General features: G+C 43.6%; 2 protein-coding genes across 2 annotated transcripts in view; both read left to right on the top strand.

Moving 5' to 3' along the window:
- TMEM131L (transmembrane 131 like) overlaps window positions 1–6,881 on the top strand; it is a 62,810-nt gene extending 55,929 nt beyond the window's left edge. Inside the window, 6 exon segments of the mRNA XM_031553126.1 lie at window positions 727–805; window positions 1,793–1,878; window positions 3,076–3,190; window positions 4,091–4,179; window positions 4,969–5,114; window positions 6,546–6,881. Coding sequence (XP_031408986.1) covers window positions 727–805; window positions 1,793–1,878; window positions 3,076–3,190; window positions 4,091–4,179; window positions 4,969–5,114; window positions 6,546–6,827 — 797 coding nt within the window. The 3' untranslated portion in view covers window positions 6,828–6,881.
- Window positions 6,882–19,899: 13,018 nt separating this feature from the next.
- The window catches only part of LOC109363679 (toll-like receptor 2 type-1), a 5,807-nt gene continuing 2,963 nt past the window's right edge, over window positions 19,900–22,743 (top strand). Inside the window, exons 1-3 of the mRNA XM_019615133.2 lie at window positions 19,900–20,066; window positions 21,044–21,117; window positions 22,021–22,738. Coding sequence (XP_019470678.1) covers window positions 21,059–21,117; window positions 22,021–22,738 — 777 coding nt within the window. The 5' untranslated portion in view covers window positions 19,900–20,066; window positions 21,044–21,058. The remainder of the gene's footprint in view (window positions 20,067–21,043; window positions 21,118–22,020; window positions 22,739–22,743) is intronic.

Genomic DNA, 22,743 nt, shown 5'->3' with positions numbered 1-22,743 from the left:
AAAAAAAAAAAGTAGTATCTTGTTGTTTGAGTTAAGAAATCGTACAAATGAGAATGGATCTCGGCGTGCTGGAATTGGGTAACTGTATTTGAGGTAGAAGGAACCAGGAGGCCTGATACACTTGAAGCGTATGAGAAGTGGCAAACGTAGGTAATTACTGCATCTTTTTGAATGCCTGAATACCATTAAAATAGTTGAAAGCCCAAGACTCAGTTACTACCATTGCTGGCCAGATTGGTGTAGTGATAGAAATAAATGTTTTAAAAGTGCTGAAGTGACTTCAGGTACTTGAAAGAACCTGTTTTGGAGAATTAAAAAATGTGCCTGCATTTTTATGTACATTTGTGTGTGCATAAAGTGTCACAGTCTTATGTTAGCAAGGGCACTATGTGATGAGTCTGAACCTGTGATATGATGGATAATGATTTGTGGGCACGTTACTTTATTGTCAGATTTTATTACTTCTTTAGAAGTCATATCAAATTAAGAATAAATTTGATAGTAACAAGGAATCTCTTAACATTTAGAGTATTGATAATTACTGATGAAAAAATACATTGAAGACCACATGAAAAATAAATCACTTTGTATTAATGCAGTTAGTGATACTCCAGTCTGAGAAGAAACTTTGTTAACACCATTGATAAGTCTGTCTGTGTGTATAAATATTCTGTGCATACTTCTTTTTTTAGGATCTTTGATTTTCACAGTCATTCTTTTCTTTAGGGGAGAATATTTCACAAAACGATTTTCCATCTGAAACTCCTATCACTTTAAATCTGTCTCATAACATCTGCAATACCAGGTAAAAAATTTGAATCTGCGCCTGTAAGACATGAAAGAAACTCCACCAACTTGAAACCTTGTCTCATTTTGGTGAATTATACCTCTTGTCTTATTGTATTTGGTTTACTATATTTTTATCATCTGATTGCACTTTCTACTTGGAAGAAGAATCTTTCTCAGTATGTGGAAAGATCTGTGCAGTTGAGACAGAAAAAGGATTGTGCTGGGGAAATGTAAAACAAAATTTGAGAGTAAAGGAAATTATTTTTCCCCCCTGATTTCTTACAGATCTTAGCAACTTGCTACATTTCCATTGGCCCTAAGTTATATTAAAGTAAAAATTATATATATGTGTGGAAGTGAGAGTTTCAAGTTGATGTTATTCTTTTAATGAGAATAATGCTCTCCTAGGAAATTGTTTTCCCCCTCCACTTCTTTCCTTTCCACTTCTTCACTATAGTAGAAATAGTGTCTACAATTCTTATTGCTGTGAATCCTCATTTCACTTCTCATTCATAACTGTCTATTTTCACTAGCAAAAACAATTTAATCCTTTTTCTCTGGGTTTCTGGTGCTTAAAAATGCTCCCTTTCCGCTCACAAGTTGTTTCTTTGGCATTTGATGAATACAGAATTGATGTTTGTGTGCCTATTGTGTCTTCATATACATAGAAGTCAACTTGTCTGAAAGTTGTTGGGAGCACTGAAACATCATCAGAGCTCATGAATATCTTAATGGAAGAGCTGCTAAATTAATTTCCAATAGTTTGATGCTTGGATAATATAAGTGAGATTATTAAGATGTCTTTGATTTGTATGTGTAATTAGTAGCTGATGCAGTGGTAATTCAAAATAATGAGAAAATTTAGGGAAAACCTGGGAAAGCAATAGCAAGAGTTGTATTCTCTGGAATATTTTTTCATCTGTATATCTTTATTTTGAAATATTTTGAAATACGTAACATAAGAGTGCCTTGATTGAAGAAATTCCATTTTCTTTTCATTTAGCAGAGACATGAATAGCATTCCTCAGTATCCTGATACCTTGTGTCCCAATTTCACTGATATAGCTGCAGATCCTGAAAAGAACAAAGGTCAGTTACTGAATTAACAACTTGAGCTTTGCAGTATGTGCCAAGCAGTGTCAATGATGTCGCTGACGTTCTCTGTATATGCAGAGATCATACACATATTGTTAGATCTTGATTTCTAGGCAAGTTAAGATTAAAGTTAGCAAACAAAATCTTACAGCTTTGATATTCTTCTGTATCTTCTCTGTGTGAATACAGCATTTTGCTTTCAGTTCTCATTTTTAGGTGTTTTTCTTCTCTTGCTTTGCATAGGTTTAAGTCTAAAAATAACGTGGCTGGGATATGAAAACACCAGTTCCTTATGTTAAAATGAAGCTCAGCATCAGATGTCACCACCACTTTTTCCTCTCCAAATTTCCAGTCAGGACTTGCTCTTTTTGAAAGTAGTGAATGAGATAGGGTCAGAGTTTTGAAATGCTGAGTTCTCATCCTTTGTATCTTGGGAGGGAAACAATATTAACTTGTTCAGTGGGATTCATAGCAGCCAAATGTTCAGTGTGGTCAGATGGAGTTTGAAAACTACTCTTTGAGTAGCATGCTGCAGTGCCTTTTGCTGTAGGACGGATGTCTGGCGAGGTACAAACAAGAAAATGGTGATAAAGTGTGGTTGAGCAGTTAGGTTAGAATGATAACTAATGGTGATAGGAGGAGGAGGAATGGTTTTAAGTTGAAGGAGAGAAGTTTTAGACTAGATGTCAGGGGGAAGTTCTTCACAGAGAGAGTGGTGAGGTGCTGGAACAGGTTGCCCAAGGAAGTTGTGGATGCCCCATCCTTGGAGGTGTTCAAGACCAGGATGGATGGGGCCTTGAGCTATCTGACTTAGTACCAGATCTGGAGGTTGATGGCCTTGTTTGTGGCAGGGGGGTTGGAACTGAACGATCTTTTCAGGGGGGAGAAGAGGGAAGGGCCTTTCCAACCCAAGCCATTCTGTGATTCTATGATAGGTGTCTTGAGAACTCTTGTTTTGTGGAATTACAAATTCTTCGTTCAAGTCTCTTTCTACATATTTTTTTTTAAGAAATAGAAATTTTGAGATTTGTTTGAAGATTGATATTTGTCACATAAATAGGTTGGTTGATATCTCCAGATTTTTCATCTGCCATATAGTCTTTGTTGTGGAGAATCAAACATTGCAATGATCTTCACAATTGGTGAAAGCCTCCGTCCTGTTTTGCATGTTATTCCCTTTCCCCTGTTTAGGTCTTTACCCAGGAGGGGACTTGTGGCCTCCTCCCCAGCCCATCTGCCTGACAAACTACAATCTTGAGAATAATCTGCCATGCATGATCCAAGAAACACCCTCAATCCACAACAGGCAAGTTATGTTTCATGCAAACAACATGGATTATGTTTTGTTAAGGTTTTCTCTGGTGCAGAGAACTGCACTTGAGCTATCTTTAACTATCATTTGCCTTGCAGATATTATAATTCATGCTATTGCTTCAATCCCCTAGTCTTTCATGTTTTTTTTCATTAGTATGTCATAACTTCGCTCATACAAACTCAGTGGTGTTCCTACTCATATACAGGTATATGCCTTCAGTTCAAGTCATATTCTGTCATCCAAAGTGAAAGAGTGGGTAACACAAATCCCCAAACGATGATGATGTGATCCCAACCAGGCTGCTAACCTCAACTGTCTACAGACTGCAGCCCTGATGACTTGGAGTAATGGCTGGCAGTCTGCTCTCTAAGTCGTATGTTTAAGAATTACTCTTGAAAGTCTTCTTGAAATACTTGAATTATTTGAATGAAAAAAAGTATGATCCCTACACTAAGCGTGCATAGTTTAGGAAACCTGTGCAAATCCCCTTATAGAGTGCTCTGCATAGAAATGCTAAATAATGTATTGCATCTTTTTTTTTTCCCCATCAAATCATGGTATTTCACTTTCTATCTACCACTTCTGTGCCTGTGGGAAAGAAATCTAATTATTTTCTTTTTCTGGAGGAAGAAGTTGAACCCCACAAGGTGTTGTAGAACTCTGGTAGCTATCACTACAAATTGTTCATTCTCTCAGGGGGAATAAAGAGTGAGAGGATCACCATGATTATGTGCTGGCAGAATTTGTATGGCAAGCAGAATGTGAAGAGCCTCATCATCAGTTACAGGCATTTTACACCCGATAGTTTTACAGTGAATAAGTATGTCTAAATAATTTTCAGAAGTTCTGCAAATTGTTTCTGACTGCACACTTTTCTTTTTCTTGGGACAGCTTCATTGACTGGAATGCAACTTGTGACAGCCAGTTTTCCAACATGTATTGTCCATTAGAGATGAACGAATATGGTGCTATTCCAGAAGGTAAGATGAATTTAAAAAGTTACCACTGAGCATGTTTTTCTCTAACCTAACTTTTCAAACAAAAGGCTGAGCTTGTCTATAAGCATCTGGGTGTATGAACTTTATACTTTCCAGGTGAGTACTCTATAGGAAAAAAGCACTGCTTGCATGTGGTAGATGGGAAAGCTGGCCTTTGTATAGAGTCATTAAGCATGAAAATCCAGTGTAAAGGACTTGGTCTGAGAGGGAATAGAGAAAAATGCTTGTAATCACAGTATTACACAATTCTTTTTTGCACAATTTTGTTTTGTTTCTCCTCTGGCTTGCTTTCCAGTGTGTGAAACAGAAGGCCTCTTGTGACCAATTACCTTTGCAGGCTAGAGTTTCTTGGCTTGGGACACACTCTGGCAAGAACCTAAAATTCTTTAGCATTACCTAAGCAGTAATTGAAGATCAGGCTACGGTATCACCGGCAGCAGGGTAATCTCTCGGGTGCTTAGAGCTGAGGCAAGTTGGCAATGAAGCCAGGGTAGATTCTGCCATGCATTTTCTGCAGCTAATAAAGACTGCTTTCTCCAGAAAGGAGATTGCCTACTCTTTATCCCATTCTCCTGACAGCAGTTTGTTACTGGGGCCCTAGTACAAAATGGTAGTCTTGTTAAAGACCGTTATGCTTTGCTGCTGCATTGCCTGGAAGCTGCCTAAAGTCACCAAAAGCTTAGCCTGGTTCCAGCATGTCTCGCTCCAAGAAGGCTCAACATTAAATAAGGCAAAAGCCTTATTTTCTCTTCCCTGTTTTATAAACCGCAGAAAACATGAACTACTCCAGCGGCTTCCCGGGCACAGCTGCGATGCAGAACACAGCAGCCTTCATTGACCAGAGCTGCACCTCCACCTGGAGTGCACCGCAGAACATGCCGCAGACCTGGGAGCCCGCCAGTTTTGTCAACTCCACAGTGAGTATTGCCACTGCCAGGCACTGCCTTCTTATGCCACTTGAAAAGCCTTCCCAGTGTGTACCTGCCTTGCCCTTACCTACTGCTTGCATGTTGCTCATATTTCCTTTAAGTAGCCTGACATATGTGTTTGATGCTGGTGTTGGTAGCATGGATTTCTCCCAGTTGTTGGTCAAGGTTGTTCCTGGGCTTTGTCTATAAAACTCTTTAAGATGGATCATTTTTGCCTGCAAATTGATTAAAATCGTCTTACATATGGAAAAATATTTTGGACTTGCTTAGTCTACTGAGACTTTTTCCTATCAAAATCAACCTTTCCATATGAGGGTAAAATACAGAAAGTGCTGACAGCAAAATCCAGAGAGATTTAGAAATGGTAGGGCTAAATGGACAGCTGCTCTCAGTGACTTTGACAGTTTTTGTTTTTTTTTTTCCTGGGAAATCAAAATGATTTAAGCTGGATTTGTGTAGATTTCTGAATGCTTACTTTGACCTTTCTGTATGGACTAGCCATGTCTGTGTCATCCCACAGTGCAATGTGTGGCTGACCTTAGTTCAAGGCAGTCTTTACTTGCAACTGCATTCTCTTCAGCTCAGATTTCAAAATCTTATATTTTAGATATTTTTTTACTACATTTGTAATACATTTGTTTTGAATAAAAATATTCAAATAAAGCAATAAATATTTCAAACTGCAGAACTAAAAATTCTACTCAATGTAAAAAGTAGCAAAACTGGTAAAAGACTGTTTCCTAAAATAGATGTAGCTTTATTTCATATTCTATTCAAGAATGCCAGGAAACACTGAAGGTAGAGATCGGAAAATACATTGGATAATTCAGTTCATTTCCCTGGCAAACTTTTCACTACAGTACATTTCAGTGTTTCATTCAATTTTAAAAGTCCCAAGACTTCCATGACCTTTCTGAGAGGTTTCCTTGCAGACTAATACATCTTGCTTTCCAGGAGGTTCTTCATAAGCTTTCGAAATTTTTCTACCTAAAATCTCTAGCTCCCAGTTGGATTCTCTTTTCCATACTGAATATCCTTCTTTGCTTCTGGTGTGCATGATGTTTCATTAATAACACATACATCAACCTTTTCCTTGTCATTTCTTAGGCATCTTTGTGTTTTAGTTTTTAACTCTCCAAACCACGTGTGATGCTCTTTATGCCATCTGCTTATCCCTCGTATTTCTTAATAACCCAACCAGAACTAAATATTGTATTCTTGTTACGGTGATATTGGTGCCACGCAGAGAGCATGCTAATGCTGCTGTAATCTTTTGGGCAACTATATTGTCTTGTCAGCTTGTTTAATGTTCAGCTTGCGAGTTTCCAAAGTTCTTTGCATAAATGTTGCTTTCTTCCACGCTCTTTGGTGAGTGGGCTGTTTTGCAGCTCCCCATGATGCTTTTATCTTGTTCTGCAGCCCTACCTCTCGAGCACCCGAAGCTTGTCTCCAGTGTCTGGACTTTTTGGTTCCATCTGGGCACCACAGAGTGATGCTTATGAAAGCTGCTGCCCTATCAGTGCCACGACCCAACACTCAACCCATGTTGAGAACCAAGCTGTTATGTGTAAGCAGGAATACTATCCGAGGTTTAACCCATTCCGTGCCTACATGAACTTGGACATATGGACTACAGCAGCAGCCAACCGAAATCCAAATTTCCCGCTTTCGAGGGACTCGGGTTACTGTGGAAATGTGTGAAAGGAATTTGATTTAAAAATGTGAATAAAGATGCTTGCAATTTTGATTACTAGAGTAAGCTGGTTGTTGAATAGATTACAATGTTGGTGGATATTTTGGCACTTTTATATTGAAAATAAATTTTTTTTTTTTTTACTGAAGTCTAAGCATTCAGTGCATTTTGAAAAGCAAAACGTTCAGGATGCTGCTATTGTCAAGTGAAGGCTATAAATTTAAATCTCAAAACTTTTCAAGAATAGATGTTAGGTTCTTAGAAGCATCCATGAACCCATACTGCGCATTTCTTCTGAGGTTTACATTCTGCGGTATAAGCTAGGTGTCTTCTGGCATTTGTAGGTACAAAATCATAAAGCAAATAATTGCATTGTACTAAAGAGCAGCGCTGAGAGCTGCTTGTTGATGCAGGTCATACATGTTCCAAGTGGTGCCGCTCTTGCTGCTGACACAGTTGTCAGTACAAACTTCTGGAAACAGACAAATGGCTGAATTGTGGCTTGCTTCAAACTGCAAGCCATCAGTTGGATGACATGATGCTTGTGCATTGTGGGTGAATGGGCGTTTCCTGCAGGAGCTATCTTGCCAGTGGCTCCTGATACCTTGTGTTTAGATTTTTAGCCTTTTTGTTGCAGTATCATGTTTTCAGTGTGCTTAACTTGCCCTTGTCTAAATGGCAGCACTTGAATTGGAGCAAATACTGCTTTGAGTGCAGAGTTCACACCACTCTTCAAATCAGAACAGCACTGTTCATATTTTGGGGCTGAACCTTTGTAGTGGGAAGAGCAACCAAAGGACTGTGACCCCATTCTGGGTGGAATCTTTCCATCTGTATCTGCTGTCTGTCACAGTACAGCCTTTTCTTCTGGCATTACAGGGTGTGTTTGGGAGTCTTCACTCTTCGGGTGAAGATGGCAAGGGGATTGTGGCATGCCCTCTGCAAGCAGGCTTGTTAAATCTGAGGAAAGGGCAAGGCCTAAGAGCAGCCCCTAGCAGCTGCTTGGAGGAGGATTATGAAGCAAAGTCTCTGGTGGCTGCAGGCATAGCAGCAGCTGCGGGTTGCTGCTGAGGAAGGTCAGGAGGAGCAGCTTCCTGCTGCACAAACAGAAAGAAGATGAGAATTCTGTTTGACAACAACAAACTGAAGTTCTCACATTTCTTCTTATGTGAAGGCAGAGCAGTTAATGCACTGCAGTGTAGCTGATGAGCCCATGTGCAAGGCTACTTGGCAAACTAGGAGCCCAGACATAAATAACAACTCTGCAAGTCATGTCACGTTGCTGAGCTATCAGACCACCTCTTCGGACCTGCTGGTTTTGGTTGGAAATGCCATCTCAGTTCTTGAAATGTTACCTCAGAAACAACACATTTCCATAAGTATTTTTTTTCAATACACTGTTACTATCAAACAAGTTTTGTTGAAACATCTCTTAAGTGTTGCGCTTTAATGTGTGTTCAAATTAGTTCAGTAAGAAGAGGGTGATTGGAAAGCTGTTGCACTTCACTGCTTTGGCTGCTCAGGTGGAGAGTGCTTCTAAGCCTTCCTTTGGATTTAGTGTCAGAAAAATCAGATCATCCCTGAATGCTTTTCAGAACCAGGAGTCTTTGGCTGCTACTCATGATGCATCTTGCTGGAAGGGACGCTGTGACCAGAGTAGCTGCTGCAAAGTTCCCATGTAAATATGAATTTTGCTTCCTGAATTCAGTCTTAAGCTACAGGAAGTAGTCTTAGCCACTGACATGCTTTCGGTGCACCTGTTGCCTATGGCAGGGGGCTGCAGAAGGAATAGAAGAGGAATGCATACATAAGAAACATGAACAATCATTTGGTTTGAAATGCAATCCCCCCTGGAGCTGGGTAGTATTAAGCAAAATGTTTCATGTAACTTTTTGTAACAATTACAGAGGAATGTAACAAGCTCATTAAGGTTATCAGGGATAATTGCTGCCATCAGGAGACATCCCTTTCTTAATGAGCAGTCCACTGAATACAGGTAGAGATTGAGGCTCAATTCCTCCTCCAGTAAAGGGGAAGATGAAATAATTAATTCCACTACAGATATCTTTGCACCCAAATAACTAATTCTGCTAATTCTGGTCCAGAAGAGGTTGCTTAAATGAATAGCTATAAAGGCATCTAATAGTTTTGAGCAGTATAATTTCGAATTTCTTGCCTCATGCCAGGAATTTCTATTAGCAGGTTCAGGAGTTTTGTCGAGTTCTCTGAAACTGTTATGTTTTTTTTCTGAGAATCTTCAAAAACTGTAGAAATAGTTAAGATTGCAAAGGGAAAAAACGAAAGTAGTGGTGTAAAAGAGGAGATGCTTGCACAGTTCACTAATAGGGCTGGTTATGGAGGGAGGGAGGAAATCATAGGCAGGGCAAAGCTTTCAGCATGGATTTCTATCCTAGTGTGAATGCTATGTAAACTTAGGATGTTCAGCATTTTCCCAAGGAGAGACTTGTCCTCTGTGTTCCCTTTCTAAGCAGCCTGGTGGCATCTTGGGCATGCGCTGGGAACTGGAGGGACTGAGTATGAAGCTGCGCCGTCCCCTGTTAGCACAGGACACCTTAGCCAAGTCTGCCTTGTTTGTCCCCAGTTTCCATCCTAGAGCCAAGGTGCATTTTATGAAAGTTTATAGGTACCATGCAAGACAGCATCTATTGCAGGGAGCATTGAACTGTCCCAGCCTAGCAGTGCTGCAGCGAGCGCCTCCTGTGGCTGAGATCTGTGACTTGCACAGAGGTGGGACGGAACGCAGTGGAGCAGCTCCCTGGGACTCTGGTAAGTGAGGCTGATCCATGTGGTGCTCCCATCCTGCCGGAAAGGATTTGAACTGGACGGACTGGTTTTTATGGTGGGGGGTGGGGCCTTGTTTTCTAGCATTTGCTCTTATCCTTTCCAGCCCTGGGCAATGCCTGCTGTTTGTTTTTCCTAGTTGCTGAATCACCCCCATTATTAGTCCTCTCTGCATGCTTGCTGTGAGCTATGGGTGGGACAGATGCAGGGTGTTATGTCTGTGTCACCATAGCCATGTGATTGCAGCTCTGCTTTCCCTGCCCTATACTGCTGTTGGGTCCTCATGCTCCTCACAGCAATGGCTGAAGCTCATCACCCATGCAGGGGCACAGGTGCACCACAGTGCTGACAGCCTAGCGTTGCTGCTCCCTTTATCGATGTGCTGGTAACTCTACAGGAGTGCCACACTGTGCTTGCCTGATAAAAAGCCTGCCTTGTTGCTGTGGGTGCATGGTGAGCACCTCACTTTTTCCACAGTGTCTGCTTTGTTTCTTACTGCTTGCTTAAATTGCTCCTCAAATGCTTTTGAATTTGGGCTGGTGCCTGGGAGAGGCAGGGTGCTCAGGGTCACAGCTGTCTCAAAGCTAGACCTATAGCTTGCTGCTTAAGCAGTGATAGGGTGGGTGCTGCAGTGAGACGTTGGCACCCTGCAAGGAGCTGCTGGGCTTCCTAGCTCTGACTTGTGGTTTTTGCTCGGCACCACTTCATGGTTTTATTAGTGTGAAGGTGTTACACCATGCTGTGTATGAAATGGCAGAGCACAAGCCGGATGTCAACAGTGAGAACGGAACCTTGCAGAAGAATAAAAAGAAAAAAAAAAGCACTATAACCTTTCCACTACTCTTCTCAGACGGTGACAAGGCTGTGGGAACACGTTGCTTGCTGCTAGGTGCTCACAGGAACAAAGCAGGATGATGGCAGTGCTGGTGAGCAAATGGAAAACAATCTCACTGCTGCCCTGCGTCTCCAGCATTGTGGAAACCCATAGAATCGTGAAGGTTGGAAGGTCCACTAAGATCATCTTATCCAACCATCAACCAGTCCCCACTAACCATGTCCAACAGTGCCATATCCTCCGTGTTTCTTGAACACCTCCAGGGACAGCGACTCCAACACCTCCCTGAGCAGCCTGTTTCAAAGCATCGCCATCCTTCTAGAGAAGAAGCATTTCCTAATATCCAACCTGAATCTCCCCCAGGACAACTTGAGGCCTGTTCCCTCTGTCCTATTACTAATATCTTGGAGAAGAGGCCAACCCCCACCTCTCCATTGCCTCCCTTCAGGCAGTTGTAGAGAGCAGTAAGTCTCCCCTGAGCCTCCTCTACCTCAGAGGACAGAGTATTCTATAAATAAAAACAGGAAACAGATGGCACTAGTTTCAAAAGTTAAGGGGTTTTTAACTAGTCCAGTAACTAATTCTCTTGTATACCTACAAAAATATTAGTTTTATCTTTGTGTAGATCAAAGGAACAACTTTGAAGCACTTACCAGGCACATGCAGTCATGCATTTTAATAAGTGTCAGACCAAATATATCCGTACAATAATGGGACTAACTTGCTGATTTCAAATTCCTGCACGTATTCTTGCAGTGTGTAAAGCCTAATGACTGCTCTGTTTTTTTGTTTCTTTGTTTTTTTAATTATTACTACTGTGGACCCAAGGTTGCCCCAAACACACTGCAGATATTAAGAGAAGAGAACGTCTGAAAGCCAGAGGTCTGAGAGAGAGCCTGATGAGGATATATTTCATGGTGGGGAGAGAGCCTGAAGAGCTGCTCATGTCTCTTACCTAAGATAATTACATCAGCACCTCCCCCCACATGTTTGGGTCAACACATGTAATCATGGATATCTGTTTTACCTTCCTGATAGAGATGAGAAGTAAGACCATAGCATGCCTGGCTTAAGTTGGTACAAGTTGGCTCCAATCTTGTACAGTTCGTATTGATTGTCATGTTGCTATGATGGAAACCATAGTGCTGTACTAGAGCTGTTTTTCCAAAGCATTCTGGGATGCAGATATTTAGGGTTATGGTTGAGCTAACTTGCTTGCTCTTACAGAAGGTACGAACTTTTATCAGCTTGTCTGCAAAACAGCTGCTTCTGGTATCCTCAGATGTAATGTTAGTTTAATGTCTTGCTACCACGTCCTATTGCTCTGCTGCTCAAGGCAAACCTCATAATATCTCAGGGGAATGCCATGGTGTGCATGATGGCTCTTCCTCCATCTGTCTCACTGAGATATGGCTTTCCAAGACATGGGCTTCTACTTTTTTTGCCTGATCTTTATGCTGCATGCATGTTTGTTTGTTTGCAAGGAATCTCGCCTTGTAGTTGCCTTGACTGAAAAGCATCACTTTGTCAGTGGGAGCAGAAATAAAAGGCATAGTTGGGAAACCCCTGGGCCTGGGACAGGTGGCACCCTTCCTCTGCATTCCCCATTTTACTTTGCAAGTAGATCATCAATAAGTCACACTTAGTAACACTTGCAATGTGATTCAGTAATCAGACAATGCAGTCACTTCATTGACAATTGAGGGGGAATTAAGTAACTTCACTTCCTGGCTTGCTCTTTAAAATGCAGTAGGGGCCTGGGTAAGGCTGGTTCTTGGAAAGACAAAGGAAGATCCATTAGTAATCTCTCTTCCTTTGATTTTTTTGTTTCCTTGTTTTGGTGTTCTGCGACGTTTATCGAGGACATAAAGCCAAAACATACCACCCAAGTGAAAAATGGCAGATGGAGGAGGGAGCCACCCAGCAAGGTTGGCACCTTGCCCTCGAGTGCTGTAGTGCTGTTAGCCAGAGTGCCTGCCTCCTTCCTGCAGATAGGTGCTGACACAAACCTCCCTGTGCGTGTCCACAGGAGAAAGCTCGGCAGGCCTAGGAATGGCTCTCTGGCAAAGGGAGGGATTATTGGGCCTGCTTGTTAGCTTTGGTAGCACTCATGCTTGTTCTTGTGCCAGCACCATCATAGAAAGCAAATGGAAAGGGACTGTTTTGTGACCAGGTCCCTTTCTGGGGGATGTGGGCTTCTCTGGGGACTTCCTATGGGGTCCAAATGGCAGAGCAGTTCACTGGCAGGCTGTTCTGCAGAAGCTGTACAGAGCCAGAACAGGTGGGAGCGATGACACCAACAGTGGTGTCAGTGCCATCCTGGTATGCAGTGAGACATATGGGCTTACACCTTTCTGCCTAGCAAGCCAGCTTGCTACTCCTTGCATGGCTCCCATGCAAGAGCAGGGTCACTCAGTGTATGCTTCACAGTGGGGAGTGTAAGGAAAACTTATTTTATGAGGAAATTTAAACCTTACACAAGTTACAGAGAAGTTCAGCACCCTGATCTAGCTGAAGGTGTCCTAGTGTATTGCAGGGGGATTGGACTAGATGGCCTTTAGAAGTCCCTTCCAACTCACATGGTTCTGTGATGACTCTAGGACATCTGAACAGCAGGGGAGAAGAGTGCAGCCAGCCTTTGCCCTGTCTGTCCCATCTTCCACTTTTTTTTTCTTTTTCATTTTTGTTAGTGACTTGAACAGTATCTGTTAAAAGTGGAAGGCTGCACAGACACCACTGTTGCAGATGAAGACATGTGCAGGGGAGTGAATGTCAGGAGGGAAATCCTCCCAACGCAGCATCATGCATCTCAGTGCTGTGCATGGCTTGTGGCTCCCAGAGATGAGCTAGAACAAAGTGCACAAGGAACCAACCTAGGGAAATAAAGTACTCCAAGGGGCTGATTTTAAAGTACATTTGCTGAGACTGTTAATCATGAAACACACAGGAAATTAATTTAAAATGATGTCATAATAATAGCACATGAAAGGAACACAAACGTTGCATAACTTGTATAAACAGAAAGGGATCTGTGTGCTGACACTTGTGTAAGTGCAAAGCTGAAAGGCAGGCAGGTGTGCAGCCTGTGGGCCAGAGGGTGTGGAGGGCTGGCTTTCAGGGCCCCAGGAACAGAGCTCTGCTTGTGCCTGCAAGGGCAGTTCAGTGCCAGGGGACATCTAACCTGGTGTTCCACAGGACAGTGGGTTTAAGATTTTCTTATCCTGTGGTTATTTCTGAATTGCAATTCAGCCCTGCAATTACAGTAATTTCCATAGAACCATAGAATCACAGAATCGCAAGTTTGGAAAGGGCCTACAAGGTCATCTAGTTCAACCATCCTCCAACTACCATTGTTACCACAGTTACTAAACCATATCTCGTAGCTCCTCGTCCAGACGCCTCTTGAACACTGTCAGGGACGGTGACTCCACCACCTCCCTGGGCAGCCATTCTAGTGCCTGACTACTCTCTGAGAGGAGTTCTTCCTTAATGTCTAATCTAAGTCTCCTCTGGTACAGCTTGTGGCTGTTTCCTTTCATCCTGTTTGTTGTCTGGAAGAAGAGGACAAACCCCTCCTCATCACAGCCTCCCTTCAGGAAGTTGTCTAGTGCAGTGGGATCTCCCCTGAGCCTCCTCTTCTCCAGACTAAACAATCCCAGCTCCCTCAGCCGCTCCTCATAAGATTTGTGCTCCAGTCCCCTCACTAGCTTTGTTGGTGAGGGGCCCAAAACTGAACACAGCACTCGAGGTGCAGCCTCACCAGTGCTGAGTACAGAGGGATGATGACCTCCCTGCTCCTGCTGGCCACACTATTTCTGATGCAGGCCAGGATGCAGTTGGCCTCTTGGCCACCTGGACACAGTCAGCGCATGTCCAGCTGAGCATCAACCAACATCCCCAGGTCCCTTTCCTCTTCACAGTCATCCAGCCACTCGTCCCCAAGCCTATAATGCTGCTTGGGGTTATTGTGGCCAAAGTGCAGGACCCGACACTTGGCCTTGTTGAACCTCATCCCAGTCACCTCAGGCCAGCGATCCAGCTTATCTAGATCCCTCTGAAGGGCCTCCCTACCCTCAGGCAGATCAACACCACCTCCCAGCTTGGTGTCATCTGCAAACTTACTGAGGGTACACTTGATCTCCTCATCTAGGTCATCAATAAAGATATTAAACACGATGGGCCCCAGTACCGACCCCTGAGGGACACCACTTGAAAAGGATCGCCACCTGGACCTAACTCCATTGACTACTACCCGCTGGCCATGGCCCTCTAGCCAGTTCCTTAGCCAAAAGAGGGTATACCTGTCCAGGCCACAGGCAGCCAGTTTCCCCAGGAGACTGCTGGACTTGCCACATGGACTTGTGACAGTCCAGATGGAGGGGGAGCTTTCTAACTGTCTCCACCTGAATCACCGGGGGTGTATTCTGCGTAGCCAGATCAGGGTGTAAATTGCCTGGAGGATAACTGATCTGCCTATTAAAAGCAGACGTAAAGAAGGCATTGAGGACCTCAGCCTTCTCCTTATCCTCATTCCCTGCTGCATCAAGTAAAGGATGGAAATTCTCTTTGGTTCTTCTCTTACTGTTGATATATTTGTAAAAGATTTCTTACTCTCTTTTACTGCAGTGGCCAATCTGAGTTCAAGTTGGTCTTTTGCCCAACTTCCTTGTAATCTTCCCACGTAGTCTATCCCTTCTTCCAGAAGACACAGACTCTCTTTTTCTTCCAGAATTTCAACAATAGTTCCCATTTCATCCACACTGGTCTTCTTCCCCTATGGCTTGCCTTATGGCACTGTTCTTGTGCCTTCAAGATTTCCATCTTGAGGAGCATCCTCAACAGAGAAGGTCTAGCAGGGCACCACTCCTGGTAGGCTCTCATACCAGCTGCATAAGGAAGCTATCTTCCACACACTCTAGAAACCTCTTGGACTGCCTTCTCTGCGCTATATTATATTTCCAACATATATCAGGGAAGTTGAAGTCTCCCACGAGAACGAGTGCTGGTGATCACACAACTTCCACGAGCTGTTCATAAAATGCCTCGTCCAACTCTTCATCCTGATTAGGCGGTCTATAACAGACCCCCACCAAGATGTCCCCCCTACAGGCCTTCCCCCTGATCCTTACCCACGAACACTCAACTTTATCATTTCCAACCCCAAGCTCTTCAACATTAAAACACTCTCCAATTTTGTTTGTTCTTTCAACCAAAAGCTGCAAATTAGGGACCAAATCACTCCAAAGTAGTTGTTATCGTGTGTCCTACACATGATAAAGACCTGCAGAAGTTGTAGAGTTACTACAGCTCTCTACTGCTGTCTCTACAGGCTGTCTAAGTTGCTTTGCAAGTTAGCCAAGTGTACTTGCAAATCAACTTGGGATGTCTGTTCTCATTCATATCCAAGCCTGCAGAGTCAGGGAGCAATCAGAAATATATATTTTAGTGGAAAAAACTCATTACTTGCAGATATTTCTGTGGTTCTGTCAGACTTGACATGTGTTTTTCAAATAATTATTGACATTATCTTATTATAAAGTGTTTTTATTTTGATTAGAAATTATTTTTCTTGAGTGATTACAACTGCATCTAAAAAGCTGGTTTGCAAAGACTATGCAAATGCAAAAGAAAACTATAGAAATAATCCCTGCCAGAAACTGCAAAACTGTCACTTTCATGGTATACAAGAACTTGGGGAGAGCTGGCTGGATTTTGTCTAATTATTTAAAAAATATGGTGCTCGGACAGCAGATAAATCAAGAAAAGTGCCTCGCCCAGAGAAATTGCTTCTGATGTTCTAAAACAAGGATTCAAGATGATCGGGTTTCCTCTTTCTGCAAGGCACTGTCACATCTTAAATACCTCACAGCATCAGAGATAGAGGCAGCAGCTGAACACAGCCTGAACTAACTGCCTGTGCACAATAGACCCTGGCATTGTCTTTTTTTTTTTTTTTTGGAATGAATACAAAAACCTTGATAGTATTATGGTTTATGTGGTATATGATAATAAGCTGATTCATTTCCTGCTCCGATTCTTGCCCAAATGTTAGATCTATTTTGTTGTTGTTGTCTAAAAAGCAGTTAAAGGTGTATCTCTGCATCCTAGCATGGTGTTTCTCATCTCCATACAGGAAACAAGCTCTAAATGGTTCTGCTGCAACTTGATCCTGTGCCCAGGAATGTTTCTCTTCAACACCACCACAACCAAAAAAGGAGTACTTTTTTTATTGTATCAAGATAGGATGAGATGCATGTCCACACTCCCTTCTCTGCTAGGAAGCACATCAACAGTTGGGCCTTTCCTGCACTGAAAGGCTCCAGCACACATGTCCCTGTGCCCAGCCTTGGAGAAGGGGAAATCATTCCTCCTCATAGGAAATCTCAGTGCTGGAATGCTACACCCTTGTTTCCTACCACCACCTGCCTGTCCTCTTTGGGCATTGGGACCCTTTTGCTGGGTGCAGTATGCCCTGGGAAGTGCTTGGAGCAGTCATGCCTAACTTGTGCTTGTACACACTGAGCAGCACACTAGGCAAGTCTCCTGCTGGAGTAACAAATTGGGGTGATGCTGATAACACAGCTTCCTGTGTTTGCTTATTAAAATGTAAGGTACAAAAGGAGCTAAGTTTTGTAGCTTTCCTTCATGTGCAGCTGCTTTGTGTTGATGCAACTTCCTTGGGAGGCAAAAAATCAACAGGAAAATTCAGGCTTTTTTTCCCACTGAGTCATGCTGTTGCAGCTATGCCAGAAGACAGAGCTTTCTGTGTTGTTAGTGTCAGCCTTTGTGTCATAGCTTGCAAACCTCCCTGCATGCTGCAGCTCCACTAGGGCAGCAAATCAGCTTCATGCTCTTCTGGCTGAAGGCTTTTGGAAAGGGTAAGAGCAAAGGGAGGGAAAAAAACCTGCTTCCTTGACAGGGGCAGTCTGAAAGGCTGGCTGCGGAGTATGTAACCACTTGCACAATGTTATTGCACTCTGCCACAGTGGCAAGGCGAGGACATTGCACAAGGAAAATTAGGGGAATCTGTGCTTCTGCTTTTCAGCTGGGTCTGCAGATTTGGGCATTCAGCTACTGCCAGCGTAGGCCTGACAAGGAATATGATGGAGTTAACATTGCTTATTTTACATTATAATATTCCTTTTTTTTCTTCTTTTTTTGTAGTTTGAAGATGAATACATGAAGTACTGTGAAGCAGATTAAAGCACAGGCAACAGCAGTGCATGCTGAGGCTCTGCTCCCAGACCTGTGAACCGATGCCAAACCTCTTGCTTCCAATTACACAAGCCTTCCACGTCTTGATCCAGAGGCTGTGAGCACAGGTTTGACCATCTCCAGGGGGGTCAGGAGGGTGCTGCAGGCTCAGCCCTGCTGCTGCTGGCAACCATGTGTACAGCTCTCTGGGTGAGCACCAGGAAGCAGCCCTATGCAGGTTGCAAGGCATTTCTGCTAATGCTGCAGGCTGGCCAACAGCCTCAGGGACTTCCTTCCTGTCCTGCTGCCTCAGCATTCTTCCAGACTAAGCTATGGGAGGGTGTTGCCTGCCCTTGGTGAGGCCCCCCTCCATGCTCTTGCTCCTTGTTTCTCAGTCTCCCAGCAGAACAGCAGCACAAGAGCTGTTTAGAGCATGGATGCTGCCAAGCAGGTGGAAAGGGAGAAAGGGGGGGGGACTGCCTGCAGGGTCATCTCAGGTGAGAGTGTGGAGGGGGAGCAATTGAAAGAAAGAGATCTACCTGTGGAGGGTCAGCACCACGCCGGCACGATCAGAGGGCTGCAGCCTGCAGTAGCTGGAGCCTGCTCCTAATGACCTGAGGACTAGCATTGCTTGGTTTGTGGCTGTTGACCAGCACACCTGTTTCTGTTGGGTTCTGTCCCACGCAAAAGCATAAACATGTTTTTATGTCAGCTTTGGTTCACATCCAGCTAATACATACTCCTAATATATTCTGACCTGCCTAGTGGAGGCAGGTTGTGGTCAGACTGCCCCTGTCAGCAGCAGGGATGTGGGTCACAGTACTGGAGCTAGGGTCAGGAAACTGCCTTGGTGGGAAATGGGTGCTGCATGCGCTGCTGTCAGATGCACGGTGACATCTAAAGCTTTAGAAACATATCTGTAGCTCTGTCTCAGCTCTGCATGCCTTCTCACAAAGGCTTGTGTAGGGCCTCTGCTCTCTGCAAGAACACAGGCTTGCTGCAGCTCTGTGCCCTTCTGCTGGGAAAAAGTGATGTGCTGGCCAAGGTACATAGCTGTTTCAAAGCACTGCAAGGAGGAAGGAGAATGATATCTTCAAGTTGAGTATGGAAGAGGAGAGAAAGCACTCAGAAGATGCAATTTTGTTCAGTGCAGTTACTCTGGAGAAAAAGCAAGTGAGGTGTATTCTTGCTTTAAGACAGGACTTTGTTCCCACTATGATTTTGAAAGAAGTTGCACTGTGCTCAGTCTCCAGCTGATGCTGTGGGAGGCAGCTGCTGGTTTCTAGCCTCTGCAAGGCAGTGTAGGGGACAGTCCTGGCATCCTCAGGCCTTCCCTGACTCTGGATAACTTGATAAATCCTGACAAATTGATTTCCTGGCATGTGAGAGAAGTCATGTAGAATTTGTTTTCCTGTTCATGGAAACAAGCAGATTTCTCACTCTCATTTCTTCACTTTTTAAGCTGTTTGGGAAGGGTCCTAAAAGAAGAAGGGCAGGGTCCCTCTCGCCTTCTCCTTCTGGAAGTAACCAGAAATTTAGGCCCTGTTTCATACTCTTGCATGTGATCTATGTCTCTCTATTATCACCCTATGCTTTCTGTACAAGTGAAACCCCTGAGGCCCAGGTTAGAAGTGTGCTGAGAGCAGGCTAAGCTAACCCCAACTTAGATCTCCACAGGTGCATGGTGGTGACACATCATAGCATGCAAGAAATTGTTATGTGCTGAATGAAATACAGGGCCTCTTGTGTCTCTTCAAACTTCTTCACAAACTGAACTTTTTAAAAAACTTTTTCAAGGAGTTGCAATTTTGATGGCAAAAATGTACAGGAATTAGTTGCACCAAACTCAGAATTAACATTTTAAAATGTTTTGATAACCCAAAGTCCTCCCTGTTTGAAAAACAAGACCTATTCCGCTTACAGGTGTGAGAGGAAGGTGGCAGCTTTTGGGAACCTCATGGCATCTCCTCACTGAAATGCTGTGCCCTACACCTTTCTCCATCTCTTTTTCAGAGCAAAATTGCTTTAAAAATGTTGTTATGCTTATCATCTGTTTTAAGAAACAAACAGAAAATACGAGGGTGTTTCAATTCTTTCAATTCCTCTTTTAGGAAGTGCTTATTGTGCAATGCTAATTATAAGGCAGTGGGACTGAGGCGTGCTATCGAGCTTCTCCCTGGACTTTGTCATGCTTGAATATCTGCTGCCACTAGGGCCCGAGCAGGTGTCTGGGAGACGGCTGCAGTCTATCTGTAGGCAGGCATTTCTCAGAGCAAGCAGACAGCAGAACAGGGCAACTTCTGAGTGCAGAAAAAATGGAAGTTGCTGTCAGGAAGTTCGGAGTTTGAATTTAATTGTTTTCCCCTTCAGCGCTGGGAAGGCTTCATGCATGCACCCTGCTTGGCCATTTGACCAGGTATTTGTTTCCATTCAGTAAGGATAAAATAAATGTCACTTCTTTCAAAATCACCTTGGATAATTACAGAGGGATGAGAGGGATGCTTTTATTCAAGCTGTGTCTTCTTTTTGAGTATTGTTCCATTTTTTTCTTTTAGTATTGTTATGATTTTCATGTGTTTTCTACTGGTGAGGCACTGGCACAGGCTGCTCAGAGAAGCTGTATGTGCCCCATCCCTGGAGGTGCTCAAGGCCAGGCTGGACGGAGCCGTGGTAGCCTGAGCTGGTGGGAGCAGCCCTACCCACCACAGAGGGGATTGGGTCTGGGTAGGCTTTGAGGTCCCTTCCAACCCAAGCCATTCTGTGATTCTACTTGCTGATAACTTAGGACTGCAACATCCTAGGAAAGGAAAGGACGGTGAATGTTTCTCCAGTACTCTTTTTGACTAAACAGCTTGACTCCAACTTACATACGTGTTGCAAGATACAGATAATTTACAGAGCCCAAACAACAAAACAAGTTGGCTGTGCTGAGATCTTCTGTTGCTAATAAAGTTAACAGCTCCTCGATGCATACCAAGCAATAAATATCAAGAGTAGAAAGATAGGGAGCAGAATGCAGTTCTTCCTCAAAACTATTTCTGCACCTAATGCTGCAGGAAGTGATTGAGAAAGAATGACTTGTGCAAAATAGTTGTATCAGCCTTCCTAGTGATGAGAACTGACTGTCAGGAGGAAAGGAATCTGCTTCTTTCAACTTGCTGGGAAGAAGGTGCACAAAAAAATGGTTTTCATTTTTGTGTCCCCATTCAGCGGCAGCAGAGTCTGAAGGGCAGTATCATGCATGGTGGGCAATCATGAGCTCTTTAGGAGCTGTGGCTTAGTTAGAGGGCATTGGGAAGCTGTGAGCACTAACTTTTCTCCAAGGAGCACAGGCGGGAATATTTTGTAGCTCCAGAACTTCCATAGGATTTGCAGCTTTTGTTGTAATTGCAGATATGAGATGACTACATGAACCATACAAGATCGGTATATGAAGAAAGAAAAATTCAATGTTCAGTACACAAGGCGTAAGTATTTAGTCTTGGCAGATCCAGGACTGGGGAATGCTGTTTTTCTGCAGTACCAAAACTGTTTTCAGCAGGCTTGTAAGCTTTAATAAGTGATTTATTTTTTGGTGTAACCAATGGTGAAATGTTCTTGGGCACCAATAGCAGGAAACACAGCCCCTCTGTAAATTAATGTCTGTATTGTTCTAATTATGTTAGTTGATGTGTTAGTTGGTGTGATGGTAATGTCTAATTCTCATCTGTTCCAGCATTGATTTACCAAAAAGGGCAGAGTTGTTGGATTGGGTATCAGCTTGTTCAGCCTTTCCGATAAAGAAAGTAAATTGCATGCAGAGTATTTAAAAGGGTGTGCCAGGAGTGCACTCAGCTTTGCTCTTTAGAAGCCCTTAGGCTCCGCTGTGGGAGACCTCAGGATCTCTTCAGCAAGGTTTGCCACACGGTAAGCCCCAGACTCTCAAAGGGCTGGCGTGGACTACAAGACATTCCCATACCTTTTTTGATTTTTGGCTTGTGACTTCCTGGTGGCATTACCCGACTGCAATGGGTGTGTTTCTAACTGTCTTTTCCTGCTGAGGATTGAGACATACCATTGTAGCTTTGTTCCTGAGAGAGGATGTAATGCGAAAGATGAGGAGGCAGGAGCTATAGTAGATGTGTGTATGAAGGACTTTAAGAATGGCCTTTATGGCTGCTGAGACATTATGTAGCTGTAACTGTGAGATAAATGGCTTCCCATGTTTTCAAGCTTAGGCAGCTGAAATAGGAGAGAAAGATAAATATCACTGGATCTCTAACATATAAAATTTGAATCTGAACTTCCTAATAAAATTGCACAGGATTCTAATTGTTACAAGTTGCTATCCCAAAACACGTTCAAAACTCTTCTCCTCTCCTTTCTGTTAGCTACAGCAAAATGTTCAACCAAAGTAAACAGAAGCCAACAACTAAGCTGATGTGGCAAGTGTGGATGATCTACATAGCCTTGGCTGCACACCTCCCTGAAGAACAAGCCCTGAGACAGGCCTGTCTTTCATGTGATGCCACTCAGTCTTGCAACTGCTCTTCCATGGGTTTGGACTTCATTCCCTCGGGGCTCACGGGCAAAATTACGGCGTTAAACCTGGCCCACAACAGGATAAAACTGATCCGGGCACATGATCTGCAGCAGGCTGTGAACCTGAGAGCCCTGCTGCTGCAGTCCAACCAAATCAGCTCCATAGACGAGGACTCGTTTGCCTCCCAGGGGAAACTGGAGCTCTTGGACCTGTCAAATAACAGCCTGGCTCGCTTGTCCCCGGCGTGGTTTGGGCCCCTTTTTTCGCTCCAGCACCTCCGCATTCAAGGCAATTCCTACAGCGACCTGGGAGAAAGTTCCCCCTTTTCCAGCCTGAGAAACTTGAACTCCCTCCACCTGGGCAATCCACAGTTCTCCGTCATCAGGCAAGGAAACTTTGAGGGCATTACATTTCTCAGCACGCTGAAGATCGACGGAGGCAATCTCAGTCAGTATGAACCTGGAAGTCTGAAATCGATTAGGAAGATAAATCACATGATCATAAGCGTAAGAAGGATTGATGTATTCTCAGCAGTCATCAGGGACCTTCTGCACTCTGCCATTTGGTTAGA

The sequence above is a fragment of the Meleagris gallopavo genome, chromosome 4 (assembly GCF_000146605.3).
Source record: "Meleagris gallopavo isolate NT-WF06-2002-E0010 breed Aviagen turkey brand Nicholas breeding stock chromosome 4, Turkey_5.1, whole genome shotgun sequence".
NCBI lineage: Eukaryota > Metazoa > Chordata > Aves > Galliformes > Phasianidae > Meleagris > Meleagris gallopavo.
This window is presented reverse-complemented; position numbering and strand designations above follow the sequence as displayed.